Source organism: Lates calcarifer, linkage group LG8, assembly GCF_001640805.2.
Source record: "Lates calcarifer isolate ASB-BC8 linkage group LG8, TLL_Latcal_v3, whole genome shotgun sequence".
Taxonomy (NCBI): domain Eukaryota; kingdom Metazoa; phylum Chordata; class Actinopteri; family Centropomidae; genus Lates; species Lates calcarifer.
The window spans coordinates 10,519,067-10,541,224 of NC_066840.1; the positions used below are offsets into that span (position 1 = coordinate 10,519,067).

The window sequence follows — 22,158 nt, forward strand, 5'->3', positions numbered from 1 at the left end:
GCTGAATTTGTACAGTATAAATTAATAAAAAAAATAATATATTGGTTATAAATTGGTAATCGAGTTTATAACAAGGGAGTTGGAAGTCCTCCCCAAGTACTACAAAAACGGTACTCCATTTACGTAAATGCTCTTATAATAGTTCCTCCACATGGACGATGCAAAATCTGATATTACTTACTACAACAGACATTGGCAGGTAAGGAGTAATAATGAAGGACAACTGCACGCTTTGAGTAGAATGCTTTGCCTATTTATTGATTGATAGTGCCTGTTTATATTTATAAAACATACAGTATAAAATACAATTATAGTTACATATACAAATCAAACCCTCTCTTTAACCCCTATAAAATAAAAAAAATCTGATAAATACAGAATATTATCATTACTATAAACCCATACAAATGGTCATCAAAATAAAAGTACTATTAAAGGCCATGGAACAGATTTTTTTGCTGCCTGACTGCTCTTTAAATAATTCTCATGTATCCATATGGAAATGCTCCACTCTATGACAAGAATAACTATAAGGGAAGTCTGGGAAAAGGGTTCATGTTCTGCCATGAACTGAAACTACAATTCTGTAAACAGAATAGACATTCAGTATATTTTAAATTAAAATGAAATAAAAAAAACGGAGCAGAAATATGTCAAAATAATCAAGTAATCATGTGAAAGTTAAGACAGAGGAACTTCTGCTAAGAATTACCAAAGTTATGGGTTAATAGCCCACCAGGCACAGTGATTGCATGAGTGTGCAATGAAATATATATATAAAAAATTTTCATTACTTAGAGAAATGTCTGGAATAAAACTGTGTAATTCCTACATTTCCCATTGTGCAACAGAGATGTAAGAAGCTCCAAATGGTCATAAGAAATTCATAAAACAGGAAGAAAATGAATCACCTCATTCATGATTGTGTACATTCATAATGCACATTTGGTCCCCATATTGCACAACTGTAAACACTTCAATATACCATGTCAATGCTTTTCTGTGTGTGTTTTTGGCTCAATTTGAGATTAGAAAAAGGCACAGCATGTTGCTTTGGACGTTTGGATCTTGTTTTCATAGATTGTTCCGCAAGGCCTCAATGGCACTGGCACTTCCTCAGCAGTGTATTGGTCAGACTTCACATTTCTCTCACTTTTTTTTTTTTTTTTTAAAAAGGCATTGTACTGTATACCACCCCATTTCATCTGTCACCTTCACTCTCTCATTCACACCCTCACCCTCACACACACAACACAGCCCCAATATCAACACCCCCCTCAAACACACACACACACACACACACACACACACACACACACACACACACACACACACACACACACACACCATAAACATACTGGACGTTCAATTGCACAATTGCACTATAAATCTTTGAGCCTCCTCTCTCCTCTGTGGTGCTTTGCTTTTATTCCACGGTCACAGACTTGGCCAGGTTTCTGGGACAGTCAACCTGCAGAAGGAGATGACACTTTCTTATAGCAAATGACATATGATCAATAACTGTGGCAGTACTGTACAAGTTTAACACATCACACATCACATCGTATTAAGGTGGGTGACATAACAATGCCACTGTGATGTTTCATAATATGGATTTGACTGTTGATGTTGCGTCACATTATGTCCACTTGCTGCATGTTAACCAGGGGACATACACTTTGCTTTTACACTAAAGAATTGCACATTTACATTTTAAGAAAGGGTAGAAGAAAGAGAAACAGTCCTACAGAGACAGCATCACATTGTTCATCACACATTGATGCCTGATGCCTAAGACCAGTTTCTGTCTTCTGTCACTGGTAGAAGGAGCTTATACATGACTGTGTGTGTAAAGACATAGTGGCTATACCAGTTGGTGAAAGAGATGTTATTTAAGGCAAAGGTGAAAGCATGAGGTCAACAGTAAATATTTCACACATAAAAATGCGGTGAGGTACAGAAGCTGCCATGGGAATGTGAAACACACCACACACACACATACAAATGCACATACGGCCATAGCAAGTGCAACATTGTAATCTGGTCTCTACAACCACTCTACAGTATGTTAATATTTAATTAACTGAAGGCAACTAGAGTCTTGTGCTTCATGTAAATCAAATTTCAATGAAATGTCAAAATTATAGTTTGATATTCAGATTAATTGTTGCATTTAAAACATATATTTCTAAAATTTACATTGTACTCCCTGTTAATACATTAGGTAGAAACATGTTATATAAAATGCATGTATCTGAATATCAGACTTACCATGGCATTATGACTAATATGCAACAATATCAATTCCATATGCAAACTGTGATGCAACTGAAAGCATTTGAATAGCAAATCCTATTAGCATAGGATATTTTACAATACACATGCTTTTAAATGTCTTATATCAAATTTTAGTATTCAGTATGGTTAATGTGGACACAATTAATACTGCTGTACCTAGCATAGTATAGTCTTGATATTGATAATTTCACATATCAGTGTGTATATCTAATGAGATGAATAAATGAATGAAAAAGGAAGAACACTTGAAGACATTGAGAATTTGTATAGATGGATTGAGTGAAAACTGTGTTGACTACTTACGTCATATCCTCGCAGGACGGCCAAGTGGAACGACAGGAGCTGCAGGGGGATGACGCTCAGGATGCCCTGCAGACAGTCCACAGTGTGTGGCAGCTCGATGGTCTGGTAGGCATTCTTAGTCACCTCAGGGTCGTCCTGGCAACACAGGATGATGGGCCGACCCTGGTGGCAAGAACATTAACATTAGTCAGTCAATTTAATGTTGTTATTTATAGTGGATTCTAGTTGTTTGTGACCTGACTGTGTGGAATGTGTTTGCTCATCTCTGCATGTGCATTGTGCCTAACTGTACCTCTTATTAAATTCATTTCCCATGCATCACATTACCATTCTATGTTAAGAAAATCACTGAAATAATGATGGGGATCTGTACCTGCAGGTCTATTAAAATGTGTTTTTCCAGGACCTACCGATCTGGCAGTGACTTGCTGCAGAGCATTCTGGCACTTAGTGTAGCAGGCATCTTTCATGATGACCATGATGACTGGCATGTGTTTGTCTATGAGTGCCAGAGGACCGTGTTTCAGCTCCCCGGCCAGGATACCCTCTGAGTGCATGTACGTGATCTCCTTGATTTTCTGCATTGAAATAAAAAGAATAAAATGGTTTGACTCTGTTCTCATATTTTATGCACTAGGAGAGTGAATTGCAGTTTTTTTGACAGGATGCTGTGGCATTCTCAACTCACCAGCGCCCCCTCTAGGCAGGTGGCATAGTTGTAACCTCGGCCCATGACCAGAAGGGACCTTTGCTGATACAGTTCATTGGCAATGGCCTTGATCTTCTCATCCAGAGACAACACTTTCTTTATCAGCTCTAGGGGATTAAAAGAAAAATGAGTTGAGATGTAGGTGGAAGTATAAGAGTGCAAGTTTAACACATACAATATTTTATTTTGTTAATGTGGTTGGGTCTGTCTGTCTACATTTAAAGTTGCTATGTGTTCACGCTGGGGCTGTTTTGTGTTTGCCGTGTATTTGTATTTGCCAGAGCACTAACCAGGTAGCACCCTGAGGCCACTGATGATCTCCACTCTTCTCTTCTGTAGGGAAAGCCTGTCCTCGCTCATCATTAGGCCAAACATGATGAGGGCCACAAACTGACTGGTGTAAGCCTGGGTCACACACACAAGAAACACACACATATAAGCTGTGATGAACAGTGTCTACCTAGCAAATAACACAGCTCTGTGTTGTCATGCAGAATTGTAATATCAAATTGGATGCAAAGTTGGTGTGTCTATTTTGCATATTGCTGTTGCCAGATTTTGAAATAGATCTTTTATAAACATGTGAGATATACAGTATAAACTGTACCTTGGTGCTAGCCACTCCTATCTCAGGTCCAGCGTTGATGTGGACTCCGCAGTCTGTTTCTCTACAAATGGAGCTGCCCACAGTGTTGGTTATACCGACTGTCAGAGCACCACGCTCCTTGCAGTAGCGCAGTGCCATCAAGGTGTCTGCTGTCTCTCCTGGGGGAGCAGAGAGAATGAAAAGATATGCTTATGATGCACAATTACAGCACAACGAGGCCACTGTTGGTGGAAAAATTCAGAAGAGTACGATACTGTTCCAGGGTTTCACTCCAAGACCGGTGTGACAGCGTGAGGCAGTTTTTCTTTAAAGCCATTCTTATAGTCCAAAGTTTCTTGTCTAACAGAGCATAACAACAGGTATCCAGGATTTTGTGTGTTATTGTCACCTGACTGGCTGATGAAGAAGCAAACATCGTCTCTGAAAACGGGGGTGTTGCGGTCCAGGAAGTCGCTTGCCAGCTCCACCATGACGGGCAGCTCCGTCAGCTCCTCGAGCATCTGTCTGGTCTAAAGAATCAGGAAACAAAATCATGATCATCACCTCACTCAACAGAAAGAGTAACTTTCCTACAAAATGATGATCATCATTCTTATCCATCTTTCTGACAGCTCTACTCACAGCCACTGCAGCGTGGAAGCTGGTGCCACAGCCAATCATGATGAGCCGCCTGCAGCGTTTGATTTCCTTCAGGTGGTCCTTCAGCCCTCCAAGAATTACTGAGGAAACAGAGGATAAGATGGTTACATTAGTTAAACCACTACACTGTTGATTTAATACATGATAGTCATCATTCATAGCCGCTGCACACATTTTAAACAAATTTACCTAAGGCGAGCCTTGTTATCTTGTTTTCATGAATACTCTACAACTAACAGATGGTACATGTTTAGAGAGAAGATCAGGCATCTACAGTTTAAATATTTGACATAGTTCCATATATATGAACACTACTACTTGTGGTTTTCATTTTGCTATAAAGCTGAAAGATATAGGTGACAATATATGGTTGTGGTGAGTCAGACAACCAATAAACTGCAAATCCTGTGTGCATAGTCTTGAGTTATTGCTTGCTAATATTTATTCAAGGAAGGAAAAGGTTACCTGTGTTGGAGTCAAAACAGATCCGGCCTCTCATGGTGTTGACCACTGACTCTGGCTGCTCAAAGATCTCCTTCTGCATGAAGGCATCAAAGTTACCTGCAAAAGGGGAGAAGCATATGTGTACATCAGATTATGTGGTTAACAGAAGCATTGTGATTTCACTTATTCAGCCAGCAGAGGGCAAGCGAGCATAAGTCTACAGAACTGATCTGCAGCACCACTATATGTACGTTTTAAGAGAAACTGCTTGTGTAAACTAAATAAAAAATCATCTTTTTGACGATTATCTGACCTTTCATGATCTGCTGCATTTTCATCTGCAGGGTCTGAATTGCCCTGACGGGATCCTCACCGGCCTGCCGGTTTATCCTATGGATGGAGAGTTTCCCCCCGGTCACCACTGCAATATCATCATCCTCCAGGTACAACACCTTGTTGGTGTGCTCAATAATGGCACTGTGGGTAGAGAGAGAAGACATACATGCATGTGTGATGAACTCATGATGGTGTGCACTTGTTTGATGTTTGCAAATGGTACAAAACTTATTTTTGTTTATTCTTTTTTGATAGATATAGTAGCAAGAGGGAGGGAAGAGGTAGGTGACTTAAATAAAATGACAAATATAAATTCAGTGATATGATCCCATATGAGATTTACGACACACAGACAAACAGTTTCTTACCTGGCATCAGAGGCAAAGTAATACTCCACAGCTCTGCCATCCCCCACAGAGTTTATGGCGCCAGAGCAGTTAGGACGGTTATGGATGTTCTTCTCTTGGACTCCCTCTTTTATGTGACCTACAGGATTAAAAGTCAGAGGTCAAGGGTCAGAGGTTACACAGTGACTTTGAGTGACTAAAACAATCAAGATGTGCTCATCACTTGAATTCCCCCTTTCAACTTCCAGATGTCGTCAGGTCCCAGCTGTGGACATGGGTTTGTCATGTCGTGAAATTTTAATTTGATGGTAAAAATAAGATTTTTTTTCTGTGAAACATTCAACCAAAAATAAAATATTTATAGCAGATTATGGAAATATCAGAATTGTTTTATATTAACAAATAAACAAAAGGTGAAACTGAGGCGACCAACTACTACTCATCGGTGTGCAATATTTGCAGTCAATTTTATTTATTTGTTTATTTATTTATATTTGCTGTTGGTTATTATCAGCTGCATACTTCTCTGACAAGGTGTCTTTCTCAATGATACCATTTGAGGGCGCCAAAGTTCATACGGTGGCCTTAAAATCAAAATTTAAGAGGAAATCTGCCAGATTATTTTACAGCACATGAGAATGCTGTTCTTTGTTCATGCAAACAAGTCTAAAGATTTCAGGGTTTGTTTCAATGGCAACAAAATGCCAGTGAAAAGATCTCAGCTGCCATCTACAGAGGAGCAAGACACACACAAAGACAAATATGCTGAGTGATGACAGTGAAAGGGGCCCTGGAGGATCTTCTCTTGAGTTTGCAATAACACAGGCATGACACAGAACCAGTCATGGTCTTATTTGGTAACTTTCCTATAGTGTTTATGTATTGTTTAAACGACAAAGAGGATGCATGATAATAGAGATTTTAGTCACTGTATAAAATGTTAATGGAATGAGAGAGCCAAAGAGAATTAAGCAGATTTTTTCAGCCATTAAAATGACACACCCAATTTGGTTTCCTCCTGGATCCAAATCACTTAACTCTGCCTTAGACTTTGGACTGGACTCACTTGAGCTACTAAGTGCCATAAATTTTAAGTAAACTGATAAGACATTGAAGACACAGTAGAGATAGAGACGCAACAAGCAGCTTGTTGCTAACATGACATGACGACAGATTATTTCTCTCAAACCATTCCAAAATTCTGGGAAGCATTTGAATTTCCAAAAGACCACTGCCCATTAAAACTACACACACAGGTCCCTGGCTACACCTTAGGAAAAATGACTTTCTAAGAAACTTTTTAAAAAGAATTATTGCACAATAAATAGCAGAACCACAAAACATCTTGTATTACTTCCACAGTTAGCCAAGAGAATAATTTTGACAGAGTGAGTTTGGATTTGTTTCTCGTATATCTGAGAAAATCAATAGTTGAGCGTAATATCACACTGTAACCCAGTGAGGGAGTGAAGAGAAAACGCTCCCTTGATAGGAGACATGTCTAAAGCTACTGCACTGTATCAAGTTTAGTGTGTGAGGCCTCTGAACATTTGAGTAGCTGCAGTCAAGTCTCTGAAAGTTTTTAACTTTCTGAATGTCTTGTTGAACAAGTGTTAATAGTATAGGTTTACTTAACCATTAGCACTTAGTAATAATAAGGATAAGTCTGGTAATACTGTAAAGAAGTTGAAAAGATCAAAACCAACAATGAATTGATCCTAAAGAAATTCTGTGTAGCCAAAGCCTGATATAGTCCAAAAAACACATCAATAAGCTACACTGTTGCACTGGGCAACACAGGCACTAGTGTATTTAGAGTCAATCCCACATACACCATCCTGCTGCTGTAAATACTCACTAGAGCACCATATCAGTGGCTGAATATAGCCAACAAATATTTACTCCTGTTTCAGTTTGCTCCAAACTACAGTGCCAGTGCCTGTTTAGGATATTATCTAGTCTCTACATAACCCATTTACCTGATTTAAAACTTCAGTAGTCTTGGCTGACACACTAATGCATTGTTGATTTTAATCTGTGTTTGCATCATCCTCTTAAAATGTGTATGAAAGTAGTACAAAATGTGATGACAATGTGATAACAGACAAGAGGGAACTTTTACACTGATCAAAGCTGACTTTTTCAAACGTGCACATACTTCTTGAATAGTAAAGAGATTTGTCAAACACTTCCTATCAGGGTAACAAATATAACAAAGCAAGCATCTCTCAGGTCAAAGTTCCTTTAGTTGCAGACTTAGATGATCAATAAAACCATGATAGCTGGAATGTTAGATACTGTTAGGTTATTATCAGCAGGAACAAGATTATTTTTTATATTTTATTATGCTATTAAATTCAACATGCTAATGATTATGATATATAGTTTATCTAAGCTTTGGGTTGGCTGTTGTGAATGTGTGTGCCAACAGTTTGTCTGTGTGCAAGCGTGCATTTATGGAGAGATTTAGAGTGTGGTGTATCGGAAGTGGTGGCAGACAGAAAGGAAAAAAAAAAAAACAGAGCTCACCACTGTTGTACTGGATGGGGATGTGTTCGGTCGACAGCTCATGCTCGCTTCGCACACCAATGAGCAATGGACTTCCTCTCCTGCCGGGACAAGAATGAAGCAGGTAGGGAGGAAGAGACAGAAGGAGGGAGAGGGAGAGAGAGAGAGCACGGGTAAGGTAGGATAGGATAGAGGATTATGCTTTGTAGACACACAACAGTGTCAGATACACACTGTCATGTGATGCTTTGTGAAAATATGACCGTTGAGACAAGCTGACACCCTATCCTCCTGTATTATTCCAAACAAAACACTCTGGCACTCTTTTATCTCCTTCTATTTATACTTTCTACTTCTGTTACTTCTGTGAAATTAATTTTGCACAATTTTATACTTAATCCTGTTGCGTTACTCCTACTTATTCCAAATCTCTTCTAAACCTTTCAATTTGAACACTAGGCAGGTAAACCGATCCTCCATTCATCTACATCCCTGTAGGATTTGCTCACAGTTCCTGGACCAAGTCACTGCTTCCTGATTGGCTACTGATTCCATGTGGGATTCTCCTATTGGCTGTGAAGTTGCAGCCACAGGTAGATTTGACAGGTGATGGAGGAGGGTGTGAGGTCACTAACCTTGAAATAGATGAAATCTTTACACACACACACATCCTGTAACCACAGTGCAAACAGTATAACAAAACAAGTTATAATGACACTGGCTCTTGAGAAACTGCATCCAGTGGGCCTCTCCTTATTTCTTGTCTTTCTCTGTCTGGATCTCTTCTTTTTCTCTGGTTAGCATTTCTCTGGGGCACGGCTACGCTGACGTAAGACCACTGGTTGTTTTAAGGGGTGTGGGGCTTAAAAAGGGAGGCTTGCAAACAGAAACATGTGGTCGCTATCCAATACAATATTTACCCTTAGGGAGGAAGAGAGGGATGAAAGAAACGTAAGAGTAAGAAAGAGACAGACCAGGAGGTGGGAAGAGAAAGAATGGGAGATTGAGAAACAGTAAAAGTAAAAGAAGTTGGGAAGAAGAGAGTCCTTGACAACAAAGGGTGGGCACTGACTACCATCACTAGATAATTAGAAACATTCCTTCATCCTGAGAGACAATGCTGACTATTCAACATATTAACCACAAAACTATACTGAGTTTAGCCAAAGCTGTGCAACACTGGTATCAGGTCTCAAAGTTTTTTCTGTAGAAACAACAAGCACACAATGGACAACTGATATGTCAGTGTTTCCTGACCTCAGTAGCAGGTGTGCCAAGAAGCAGCCTGGCACCACCTGACAACCTGTCTGCATAAACCACAATTTACTGGCCACCTATCAGTCTTCATTTTGCTGCCCTACCTGCCCTCCTCCCTTTTCTCTCTCTTATCCCCTTGCTCCAGCGCTCCAGCAATCTCCCTTCTTCCCTGATCCATGACGGCTCAATGAACCAGGAAAGGTATAAAGTCAAATAAAACGATGAGAAGTGATTAACCAGGAGTCTTGCTGGCAGCCGCGGTTCCCGGAGCTGAAACAGGAAACTCTCTAGTCTCTCCGTTAATGAGTCACAGAGAAGGAGGCGTAGGGCCGACAGCCCAGAGGCCAGAGGCCCAGAAGGGAGAGAGGGAACCTGAACTCAACCTCTGCTCCTCTCTCTTTCTCAGTCTCTCTCTGCCTGGGTCTTAAGACGCGGCCAAGGACTGACACATGTGGTCAGACAGGACACACATTCACGCATATGCACATGGAAAAAGCTGTATAATTAATTACCCATTATCGCAACCACGTTCCAGAGTCATAATGTGTCATATGTAAGGGATGTAGGCTAAGATAAGACACGATGAGTGAATCAAAGAGTCTCCTAAATCAGATTTGGTATTGCATCATAGTGGTCATAACAGGGATGAGTCAACTTCAGTGAGTCTTGGATCACGACACAGATATTGGACCATAATGTCGTGAAATGCCAGGTTACTGTGTGTGTGTGTGTGTGTGTGTGTGTGTGTGTGTGTGTGTATACATATATATGTATATACTAACCTGGTGGACACAGCTTCTTCAGGGAAATGACGGCTTTTAAACACCAGAGCGAAGGCCCCCTCCTGAGACAGAGAGAAGCAGAGGAAACACAGAGTTTACATGAGCTTGATGAAGGAGTGAAAATACACCAAGGTTAAATGAGGCTGTGAGGGAGGAGTATAGGAAACAATTCAAAATATAATAATTCAAATGTTGAGGTAAAGTCAGCCATGTATTCCTAGAGAGTGTGTGTAACTTTAACGAGAAGAGTTTTCTGAACACAAGCAAATGTTTCTTCTGGGCCTGTGGGGTTTGGTAGTTGTGGTGGTGGGTGGGGGTGTGGGCGAGTGTTGGGAAGTAGTGAGGTATTGGGGGGCTGGTAGGGGGGTGTGGGTGTTAAGAGAAATAAGACCTCTATTGTATAACGTCAGCTGTATTTCGAAAGCACCGACTGCAATGCTGCCTGTGGTGGTTACTAGAAGCAGAACTGGGTGTGTGTTTGTGCGTGTGTGTGTGGTGTTGAAAGCGGTGGTCTGAGCACTGGACTCGAGGCGAGGGGAGGGTGTCACAGTTGCGAGGCTGTTAGTGGGTCTAACTATCTGGTTCCCATTACTCCAAAACCAAAATGGCTGCTTTTGCCTCCTTTGCTTTTCTGAAAAGAGACAACTCGCTCCAGCTGAAAAGTGTGGAGCTCTTTAGCACGAAAAAGTCCCAAAGTGGAAAAGACAGGCTCGTTCCCTCTCACCCAAAAAAAAGAAGAAAAAAAAAGAAGTTTCTACGAGTGATGATGTCACTTGATGCTGTTAAGGCGGTTGTCATGGGGACTGTTTTTGTGATGGTGTACTGTGTTTTAAAGGACAGGAAGTTTAAGCAGTTTCACACTACTCAGAGCGAGCTAATGAATGTGTGCATGAATGACTGGACAATTACACATTTTATGATGCTGAGCTACATGATGCCACCCTTCATAGTTACCAGGAAGCTGATTATAAAAATTTCCATCTCCTACAACACAGCTAAAGCACTGACAGAGGGAAGAATCATAGTAGAAGCCCTAATATGTTCAAGTATTGCTTAAAAAGAAAGTTTATAATCTCAACACTGGTTTGTGTGTGTTAACGACTCACCAGCTGCTGAATGACTCTCTCGACCAGCGTGGAGAAGGTGATGCTGTCAGTCTCTCGGTTGTCGTAAACATATTTGATCAGTTTTGGGATCACTTCTGTGTCAGTCTCTGACTCAAACTCATATCCTTTGGTGATCTGAGAAAGGTAAGAGGATGCACTGTCTGAAATCCATATTCTTATACAGGTAACAGATAAGAGGAAATCTAAATTATGTATAGCATCCAAAGTGTCTCATATCATTGATGGGTGTAACGAACTACCTACTTCATTAACTGAAAATGTCCTCAAGTGACCAGGTTCAATACATCATTTGTTAAAGTGATGTTGTTACACACTAAAGTTGCATGGGCAGATAAAGTTATTTTACACTAAATATTTAATGTGCAATAATCCAGTTTGAACAAGGTGAACTATTTTAACAAAGAGGTTTCTTTCAGTTTTTAATCATTAGATTTCCTCCCTCTATCAACAAACAGTTCCCCACTACTAAGAAACATCCTCTCTCAAGTTTTTAATCCATGCTTCTTCAGAGGGATAACATGAAAGCTACTACATTCCAGTCAAAAACAACTCCATAGAGCAGCTTTTGTGCAAGCATAATGAGCTAACAAATCACTTTTGACATTCTTATTTAATGACAGAAAATTTAAAACTCATAAATAATGTGATTTTAGTCTCTATGAATGCTACAGCATGTTACTGTAGACTGCTGTTTTCTTTATATCTATCATATATTCATCTTGCATTCTTACAAATATGTTTATATGTTTATGCTTTTTTACAGTCCTTTGCTTCCAGTGGTTACTGATGCAGTGAGCAGGTTGACTTATAAAACAATCCCAGCTGAATAGAAATAACAAATGGTGCAGCCAAAAATTTACATTTGCTTGACTGGTGGCCAGTGTTAGTATTTCAGTCAGCCTTGAACACTGGGCTAAAAGGAACAACATGACATATATTGCCACTTTAAAGAGTCTTTCTAACTTATTCTATGGATGTTAGGACAGTGTCAGAGCAGCTAGCCACTGAACAGGATGACACTAAGTGTCTGCAGTGGTACGAGCTTCAACCTGACTGACAGGTCCAAGAATAGCACTGAACAAGATGATAATTCAGTTGTTTGTACAACAGGAATTCCTCATGATAGGATCACTTACCAGGTACTCTCTCAGCTCTTTGTAGTTGGTGATGATGCCATTATGGATGACAACAAACTCTGAGAAAAGGCAGCGAGAGTAAAAATGTTAGATAAAGGGGCTAAAGGTTTAAAAGTTTTAGTAAAATTGTAATGGGACGATGAGACGACATGTATGTTCTCTACCAATGATTTTTTTACTCTCTTAAAGAATTTATATGCTGCCCAAGTTCTAAACTAATAATAGAGCAATAACTGCCACACCTGCAGACCTGAGCAATGATGATCTCAATGTATGATATGGCAGGTCTAACAGGTTGTTACTATTTAAAGAATGTTACTTTCAACAATGGAGGATAATACATGTGGACACAGCAGTGGATTTAGAAGCAGCTCAAATGACACAAATATAGTATAACCACTATGACATGACAGCACAGTTTTCTCCTTATGAAATGGACTTTCACACTTTGTATTTTTATGAGCATACAGCACATGCTTCAGTTTAAAACCAAGGTATATTACTGACACACCTACGAGCATGGCACGCAAATGACAAAATGATGGGTGTGTATTCGATAGAAAATAGAAGGTGTGTGAGGGCGTCTACAGCACCTTGACTTTTCAGCCAAGATATATATGCCACTTTTATAGGTGGACAATGAAATGATTCAAGACATGGGAATCATGGAGACAGAGTTGATCTTGATTTGCCCTTTATTTTTTCACTGTAGTTAATGTGCATCAGTTAAGCCAAATATACTGAGATTCCTGCAGTATGTTTTGCATAGATTTATACTTAGCTGAGCATGGATGTTAAGTGCATTTGCATACAGCATATAAAAGAGTGTTAGCATGCATATTAGTACATTATATTACCGTTGTCCTTGTCAGAGCGATGGGGGTGGCTGTTGACTGCACTTGGCTCTCCGTGTGTGGCCCAACGAGTGTGAGCAAGGCCAAAGTGTGTGTTGAGCTTTGCGTCCAGGTCCAGTGTGTCTTTTTCTGTACAAGGAAAACACAACAACAATTCTTTTACTGATATGAACTGACTGCAGGGAACTATAAAGACAGAAAAAATGCACCACGAACCAAAGGACAAAATTGATTCTAAGTTCTGGATAATTTCCTTCAAATGTTTGGATTAAGACAGAAAAACAGAGGATGATGTGAAAATAAAAATGACTGCACTGATCATGCTGGTATACACGGAGCACAACCAGTAAAACTACCACCACCATATTTAACTCCACAGTTGATGTACAAATCGGTCATAGAAATATTAAATGATATGTGGATAAACTCACTGTACAGCTCCTCATCCAGAGCCTTGACCTTCCCCCTCTTCTTGATCAAGCAGATGGTGTTTCCATTAATGTCAGTGGTCTTGTTAGGGCCATCCACAGCAATCCCTGCAATCAGACAAGGAGAGAAGAGTTAAATATATACTTTCATAGTTGGACAGACAGGCCCTAAACACACAATTATCACAAATTCAAAGTGAAGGTAAATTATTTGAGGTAATTAAAGTGACCTGTGATTTAACACATTAGTATCTGAGGTGCTGTGTTATGTAGGAGACTGCGGTTAACAGTTATAAAAGGACCTGTGGCTTCATCCTGCTCAAATAGGATGAACAAATACAAAGTGTATGTGCGTATGGGTGTGTGTGTGAGTATTATTAAATATCCAGGTCGCAGTAAGATCTGAGTGTGATGTCACTGGAGCTTTACAAGGTGTTGCGGTAGCTGAAACATTTTTATTCCTGCAAGCAAAATTGTTAGTGGTGATAATCTCCCCCTGGTTTTATGATTAAAGGTGTGTTGATGTGACATTGACTACACTCTTGGCATGTCATCTGTTTCACCTGTCATACCAGTTTGTCTTCATTTCAGTCATTAGAATTATGATTGGGCTTTTAACTTAAATGTCAAACAATCATGTGCAGCAGAAAGAGGTTGAATGGGTTAGGGCGTGCTTGTGTCCTCAGAAAACTGACCCAACATAGGACATATTATTTATTGACCTTTAAACATGATTCATATACAGTATGTACACTATGTGTTCCAGGGCTGACTACTCATCATTAAATCTCTGGGTAATTTCATGTCTTTGAGCTCTGAATACTGAGAAATGTTGCCTGGGGTTTGATTTCTGAGGACCTGGCACACAGGTGCTGCCAAGGAGTACTATTAGTGTTTGTCCATGGCGTGTGTGTGTGTGTGTGTGTGCACATGTGTGCGCGTGTGTGGCAACTCTGTGTAGCCGAGTGTCTTACCTGCTGAATCGTACCCTCTGTACTCCAGTCTCTGCAGTCCCTTCACCAGCGTCTCAAATATCTCCTTTCTGGTGCGAGGCACTTGGTAATTCAGGTAGGCAAAGATTCCTTTTAGAGAGGGTGGAAGAAAAAGAAGCAGGGCTTGAATCCTCTGACAGGCTCAAAGCTGTGGGCAGAGTTTACACAACTGGCAAAGCAAACAGTGCCATCTTTTTAATAAGTATTACCATATGTTTTTATGAAAAATCTATAATGCAAGCAAAGGAACGAACGCTGGCCTAAACAGTCATGAAATTACATCAATATTCACTTTTTTATTCTATACTTTATTATTCAGTTGCATGATAAGTCATTAAGGAAGGAGCTGCTTGTTCAGTGAGATCAACTACTTAGTCCAAGCTATATTATTTTTGTTATCTATCATCCTCATCTAATGTATTCACCCTGGAAGAACAAGGACACATAAGACAGAATGAGAAACCAGACATGGCATGTCATTACATTAAATGGCATGAGTTAGGGCAAACTGATGCATCCTTATTAAATTAAAATAACTTTGTGTGTACAGTATGAGGCTGCTGGGTATGTTGTCCATAATCTGTATATTTCTAAACCAACTTCTCTCTCTCTCTCTCTCTCTCTCTCTCTCTCTCTGTGTGTGTGTGTGTGTGTATGAGTGTGTGTCGGAATGTTCCGGGCAGCTCTCTTCTCCCGCAGGCACACAGCTGGCCATTGACGGACGCACATTGCGCGCAGTGTTGGAGCAGCCAGGTAGGCAGACTGCGGATAAGCAGCAACCTTGGCCTCTCCCTCGCGGACGTGAGGAGAGGCCGGGGGGACTGTTAAAGATTTACTTAGAGCTGTAAACGCTCCTGCTCGAGACCGGAGACATGTGAGGTTGTCAAAAGGCGAGATGCACTGATGGTTCAGGGTAGGATGGATGTGCGTCACCTCATGGACGCGAGGTAATAACTATTCCCTGTGCTACCCTTTAACAGTAACTGGTATGGCTTGCCTGTCCTGTTGTCTACACCCGTAAGTGAAAACACTGACACGTAGCAGTTGTGCGTAAAGCGCTTCAGGAATCCACACAGATCAGAAAACTGAGATTTATCCAACTGTTGCGGCTCAGACTAAATATTTAAATTATCACAAAATTGTAACAAGGTCGTCATAACCCGTTAAATTATCTGATAACTTTGCAAATGTCTCGCTTTATCGCTGGTATTACACTCTTAAACATCGCTCTTATAGCACTGGGCACTGCAGGGGCTCGTCATGAAGCAATTTTCGTGCGTAATTCGCTTAAATTCCTCGCAACAAGATTAAAAGATACAAACATTAAAAAGAAACATGAGGAGAAGCCTTACCACACATGGCTCAAGCTTTGCCGTCGTTGTTAAAAGGCTTGTTTTTTAGTGAGAAAACGTCTTGTAAGTTCCCGCTGGAGTGGAGTGATGCTTCTGCTTCTCCCGTGTTAAATCCAGAGCGACTGATCACTCCGGCACAGTCCCAATATGCATTTTAAATGGTGCTTCCTGGAGAGGCAGCGGGCCACACCCCCTCTGACGCCTCCCCCTGTCCTGTTAACACTATCCTGCTGCCTCACAGGTGTTCACCACTTCATCTGTCATAGATGGATCGGGCGCCTATTAACTCAGTTCTTTGTCAAACCCACCTGTTAACGTCAGAAAGCAGTGGAGAGTTTCAATGAGACACGGAGCTATAGGTGATGGTTCACCTTTTGCCTCTGTCAGCCAAGTCTGACATGTGTAAATATCTATTTTCAATTATCAATCACTTCTTTCTTTTATTATTTATTTGGTGAAGGTTTGGTCCTGATTTCTTTACGTCAGCTCGGACCGTTTTCACCAAACTATGAATGAGGAATTGTACTGTAAATGAAACAAAACCTGTTCCTCTACAGGCATCTTTAACAACAGGGAACAAGATTAATTTATTGTGTCTACTGATGCAGAACAGGTGCAACTCTATACTTAGTTTCACTAAACCTTTTGCTGGCACACTTTTGGTCTCTCCTGCTCTTTGTATAGACTAAAAAAAATCTCATGAATGTCTGAATAAAAGTGTCTCTGTTACTTCTATTGAAAATCTGGTTCATTTCTTAATAGTAATTAATCTATTTGAATGTAATGTTGGGAAATAAACTGAGTATTTCTGTAGTGGTTGTATACATTAGTTTCTACATTGTATATAATTTATTCACATTCTTGTACTATTGTTATGTTACATTTATTTGTTCTGTACATGCCCAAGAACTGATGAGTAGTTTGTAAGGAATGAATGAGGAACAATGAGGGGAGTAAGTGCTAATTATTGAGGTGAGTTCCTGAATAAGTGCATAATAGACAACTTTACCGGGAGCACAAAAGTAGTAAGTAACAAGGAAGTATTGATTGGTCACTGGTTTTATGTAATTTGAGACCTGAGTCAGACCTGATCTTATCAGGGGTTTAAAGATTCCTGAATGTATCACTCTGGTTTATAAACAAATTATTCAGGTTATGTGATTCTATTCCTAGGTACCTTCCTAGGCCCCAGAACTGCACGTTCAGCATGTCACCTGTTGAATCCACCATGGGTGGGGGAATTGGCTCACTCAGGTTCACCTGTTGGCAACTGTGCTATTCTGGGTGGTAAAGCCATCCGCCATACTCCTCATACCCTGACTGCCAATGCTGCACGTTTGGATTTTGGGAGATAACCTGGAAGAAAATGTAGAGAGCACAACCCCAAAATGGTGATGAAAAGGACTTTTTATGTTCACATTGACATAAAAAATATTTTATTGTCTACTCCACCTAAATGAATACCAGGAAACAGTTTTATAAAAGTCTCAGGTATGAAACAGATACACTTAGATGATGAAAAGGATTTAGGTCATGTGGTCAGTTCTTGATAATGTTACTGAAACCTACTGTGTTTTGTGTCTTTGTGCAATGATCCAAGTTTCTGTAACTTGGAAGTTGTTTTTCTAAGGAACCTAGGAATGTGGCGTAAGACTACTAATTATTCTGTATTGGTACCGGAGTCATCTGGTCGATAACTGTACTCTCATGTTTCTACTCTTACTGAGGGTGATCTGATTCCAAGCAAAACATAGAGCAATAACGAATTACGTATTTATTTTAATTGACAGAAACTGAGGGGATTACGTCCACCGTCATCTCTTCTGTTCCTATCCTTCTTGATAGCACAAGTTGCTTCCTTATCAACTAAGATGATTTCCCGGACTCTGGAACACTTGTTCCTTCACTGACCTGTGTACTTAGTTTAAGGACTTTTTATGTTCACATTGATATAAAAAAATATTTTATTGTCTATTCCACCTAAGTGAATATCAGGAAACAGTTTTATAAAAGTCTCAGGTATGAAACAGATACACTTACATGAACTGTGACGACAGTAATGACAGTCTGGTGAAACGCCTGGTTGGAAGTATTTAACAGAGATTAATAAACTATTTATTTGACTAATGATTGGATAAATGATGTGTTTATTATTTATTCACATACATCACAAAATTGTTTAAGGAGTTCAGCTGTAGTACCATTTTAGTGAAACAAAAGTCAAACTAAAACACAGCACAGCACTGAAGTCAGGCACTTACTTATCAACCATATCACTTTGATTACTCCTACTGCTTCTAGTTTCACTGTGCGAAGGTCTTGCCAGAGCTCAGATCTGGTGCCAAGGCAGCATTTAAAGGGAACAATGAATGATAGAAACCAACTGACTTGGACAGGTTTATATGGAGTTATTGCGTTTGCTTTATGTGAATTTGCGTAACACAGATACTGAGGGAGACTAAATTATTATATAAACTATTTGGTTTGATAATATATCTAAATTACATTTGAACTATGGTTTCCATATTGAAGACCTATGACAATATTAGGGGTAGGCAGAGACACTGCTTATCTCTGTCCCCACCCTTCATCTCAGTTGGATGGGAACCAACAGGGACCGAGTGGGTAGAAGGAGACAGGTAGTCAGAGAATGTGTGAGACAGTGTGTGGGGAGGACAACTTAAAAAAAATAACAGAGAAAGGCACAAAAACAGAGAAAAAAAAATCTTGGTACATGTGTGTTCTCTCTGACGACATTTTGTCCACTTACTGTCCATGTCTCTGCTTGAGGAATGTGTGAGCGTCTGGCTTATTAACAAACCTCACCTCACTTTGTCCAAACCACATCAGCCCATATGTGATCATTATGAAGTAGAACAGGGATGGACCATTTTACAAGTGGCCTATTGTGAGTGTATTAAAAAGTATAATTACATGTTTGTTTTTCCACAGCTCCACACCCAAGCTAATGCTACACATATTTATTAATATGCATGTGTGGATGTGCGTGAGTGAGAAACTGTGACAGAAGCCAAAGTACTGCATTCCTCTCCTGGCTTAAGGGATTAATAATTATAATTAAGTGTGCACCATGACTTCATTATCCAATGAGATCCACACCAAAGATCAAAGGTTCCTTAATAACTATGGTGATATAAAATGATGGGCAACAGTGAGGTTTTGCTGCAGCTTATCAAAGAATTTTAGGGAGTTTAAATATTTGATTCATTTTCACTTTTACCTTTTCAGCTTTTAACCCTTCACTTCTGTTGTCTAGTTTGTTAGGTTAGGACCATACTTTATTGCTACTCATGGTATTCATCTTCTCTAACTGTTACATACTAATAATAAAGCAATGCCAGGTTATCGTGGCACAGTCAATAAAGTGTCAAATATTTGAAAGGATTCACCCAGATAAACTAGTGTTGTGTGGAGCGTGTGGGTGAGCCTACAGGAATGACAGCACTCACAGTCTGACAGCCACATCATATTAAAACGAATAAACCATCTATTCATCCGTCTCAATTCCCATCCAATAACAACAAGGAAATATCAATTACAAAGTATAGCAGGCAATGTATGAAAACAGGATGTGGGCAACATTTGTTGAATATTTGAGGGTTAATTCATGACTGGTGACATAAACTATGGCCCTAATTTAAAGTTTATGTAAATATTAATAACTATGATATAATTTATCTGGCTGATGATAAAAACTGGTTAGTAGCCAAGATAAATGCTAATGTACACACCTTAATCTTCGCTTAGAGTCCATAAGGAAACACTGTAGCCTGGAGTACGTAATTTTGATTATAAAATATCATGCACTTTAGTCGATTGCACAATACGTGTCTTGGGTGTTAAATTAATCTCTATAGCAGCACATCCCAGACATGAATCATTGCACACACATGCTAAAGTTTGATTTTTGAGTGCACACACACACGGGCAGGGCTGCACGCACAATGAGTGGTAGTGTTTTCACATACCTTTCTTGTGTTTTCTGTGTGAGGGCATCAGCAGCTCTCTGAGTGTGTGTGGCTTCTAAATGAATACTGAGTGCATCAGCCGGATGTGGCTCTGGTGAGTTGAGCACCTCCAGCTGACTGTTCAGACCTTGTTGGGGGGGTTCCCTCGCACATCTGCTTCATGTTAGCTCCTGGGGGCCAGTGCAGGAGGGCCCAACAATACTCTCTGCTTCTCTCTCTGTTTCTCAGTGGGGGATGGCAGGAGAATGCCTGAGGAACTGTGCTGAGACACACAGCCAGAGGCTGGAAACTGGGTTACATAAAACAGGTAACATTTGTTAGATCAATTTAAATATTGATTGTTTCAGTTTTTCCAAAAGCACATAGATAAAACAAGGAGAAAAAACAAAGCAGTGTGGTACACGAAGAGTATCCCACTCATCACACATCACCATCACCTGCTACATACATACATAAACATGAGGAGAGAAGAATAGGGGGAACAACAATTGGCAGCTCTGTGTTGTTGTCTTTTCCATAAACAATCATTTGCCATAAGGATACAGAGGTTACAGTATTAAGTACTATTTACTCTATATAATTCTCTGATGCTTACATCCATACACACTCACTGACTGTGCAAAGATGCACATTTTTTTCTTCAGGGGCTCTTCAGGGACACAGCGATGCTGTAACATAAGTCTCATGTCATCTCAATTTATGGGGTACAGCAGTTTGTTATTACATAACATACTGTAAGCACGCTGATTTGATTTGTGTGTGACCTACATCTGTGTTAACAGCCACAGCACTGTAACCCTATCCCCAGGTAGTAGGCATGATTTATATTTACTTTCACAGGATACAGTACCATCGGTTCAGGTCCCTGTGCCCCCCCCCCCCCAGCTTCTCTGAGCTTGGTGGGTTCACCTCAGGGCCATGTCACCGTGAATCAGCCCCAGATGTGGTTCTGGAGTCAGATGTTGTAGAGTACAAGACAGAGAACCCACCCAGCAGCAAATGTTGAAAGAGACCCCCTCCAAATCCCTCGCTAAGTTTTTGTCACCAGCTGTTCATGTCATCGCGTGAATAATCAGATTACCTCTGAGAAAACAGTACGTTAGTCATCACCACGGCTGGTGACGCTTGTTACACTAACAAGTTGTGAGTTCAGTGAATAAGAGGTACTGCATTTATGGCTTTAAATGAAATGTAATTCCAGTAACAATGTCTGGCAAGTGTAGATATTATTATCTTATCGCTTTCTTTAGTGTATTAAGAAATTCAGCTCTGGTGTCTTTGCAAGTAACATCTCATGTAGAGCTGATACAGACAGTACCACATGCTTTGCATCACAGCAGCTTTCAAAAGAGTTTATTGCTGCTTTAAAATAATTAATCTGTGTAGGTCAACCCAATAATTGAAGATACAAACTCATGAGCTGGTGAGAGGATTTCCTGGCATACTCCTGGAGTCATCCTGACATGAAGTGCTTCTAACACTCCTACATATATTAGATGAAAGTTCACACAGTCTTCCTCAAAGCTGACCTTTACACAGTACACCATTAGACTCTAACAGTGTTTATACAGTGTTTTTACAGATGTAATATCACTAACACACATGAAGCTGGATCAGTGGAACAAGCTGGACTTAAAAAAATTCAAAGTTGACACGGTTTCCTGTGAGCTGGCACCGGCATTGTTTCCACATCTTGGTAGTTTGGCCAGACAGGCAAATCAAAGCTGTGTCATAGGGGTGTGAGGAATTAAAATAAAGTCAGTGGAAAGGAAAGACGTTGTTTTGAGGTTGTTAAGGAAGGAATTTGGCAAGACCAGTTTTTCAAAATACAGATGAGTAAGTGAGTGTGCCGTGTCGGATTGCAGATGAGACCCTATATTGTTTGTTTTGGTGTGCGGTCACTCTGGCAGGGTGGTGCTTTGCCATCGCACATCTGTGAGTGAGCTAAATGATTTGTGTGGGATCGGAGCAGGGGTGGGGGGCGGGGAGCAGGGAAGGGTGGGGCAGGGTGGGGGGAAGGGGGCTTCGCAACAACCACGTCATGTCCGAC

At 40.2% G+C, this 22,158-nt stretch overlaps 1 protein-coding gene across 1 annotated transcript; it reads right to left on the reverse strand.

Annotated features, from left to right (window-relative positions):
* Positions 1-237: 237 nt before the first annotated feature.
* Positions 238-16,276, reverse strand: gfpt2 (glutamine-fructose-6-phosphate transaminase 2). The gene is made up of 19 exons (XM_018699566.1): positions 16,120-16,276; positions 14,750-14,857; positions 13,779-13,883; positions 13,351-13,476; positions 12,494-12,552; positions 11,337-11,471; positions 10,231-10,292; positions 8,213-8,292; positions 5,705-5,822; positions 5,314-5,477; positions 5,022-5,117; positions 4,539-4,636; positions 4,306-4,426; positions 3,918-4,075; positions 3,601-3,715; positions 3,290-3,417; positions 3,012-3,179; positions 2,602-2,763; positions 238-1,471 (listed from the first exon to the last, which is right to left on the reverse strand). The coding sequence occupies exons 1-19, from the start codon at positions 16,124-16,126 to the stop codon at positions 1,427-1,429; spliced, it is 2,055 nt and encodes a 684-aa protein (XP_018555082.1). The 5' UTR covers positions 16,127-16,276; the 3' UTR covers positions 238-1,426.
* Positions 16,277-22,158: the final 5,882 nt, after the last annotated feature.

Bases quoted from the DNA above. Each gene is read 5' to 3' on its own strand.
- gfpt2 (XM_018699566.1), bottom strand. The intron at 13,477-13,778 runs GTGAGTTTATCC...TTCCTTGTACAG, and splicing joins TCTGGATGAGGAGCTGTACA to AAAAAGACACACTGGACCTG. The intron at 3,180-3,289 runs GTGAGTTGAGAA...ATTTCAATGCAG, and splicing joins CCTGCCTAGAGGGGGCGCTG to AAAATCAAGGAGATCACGTA.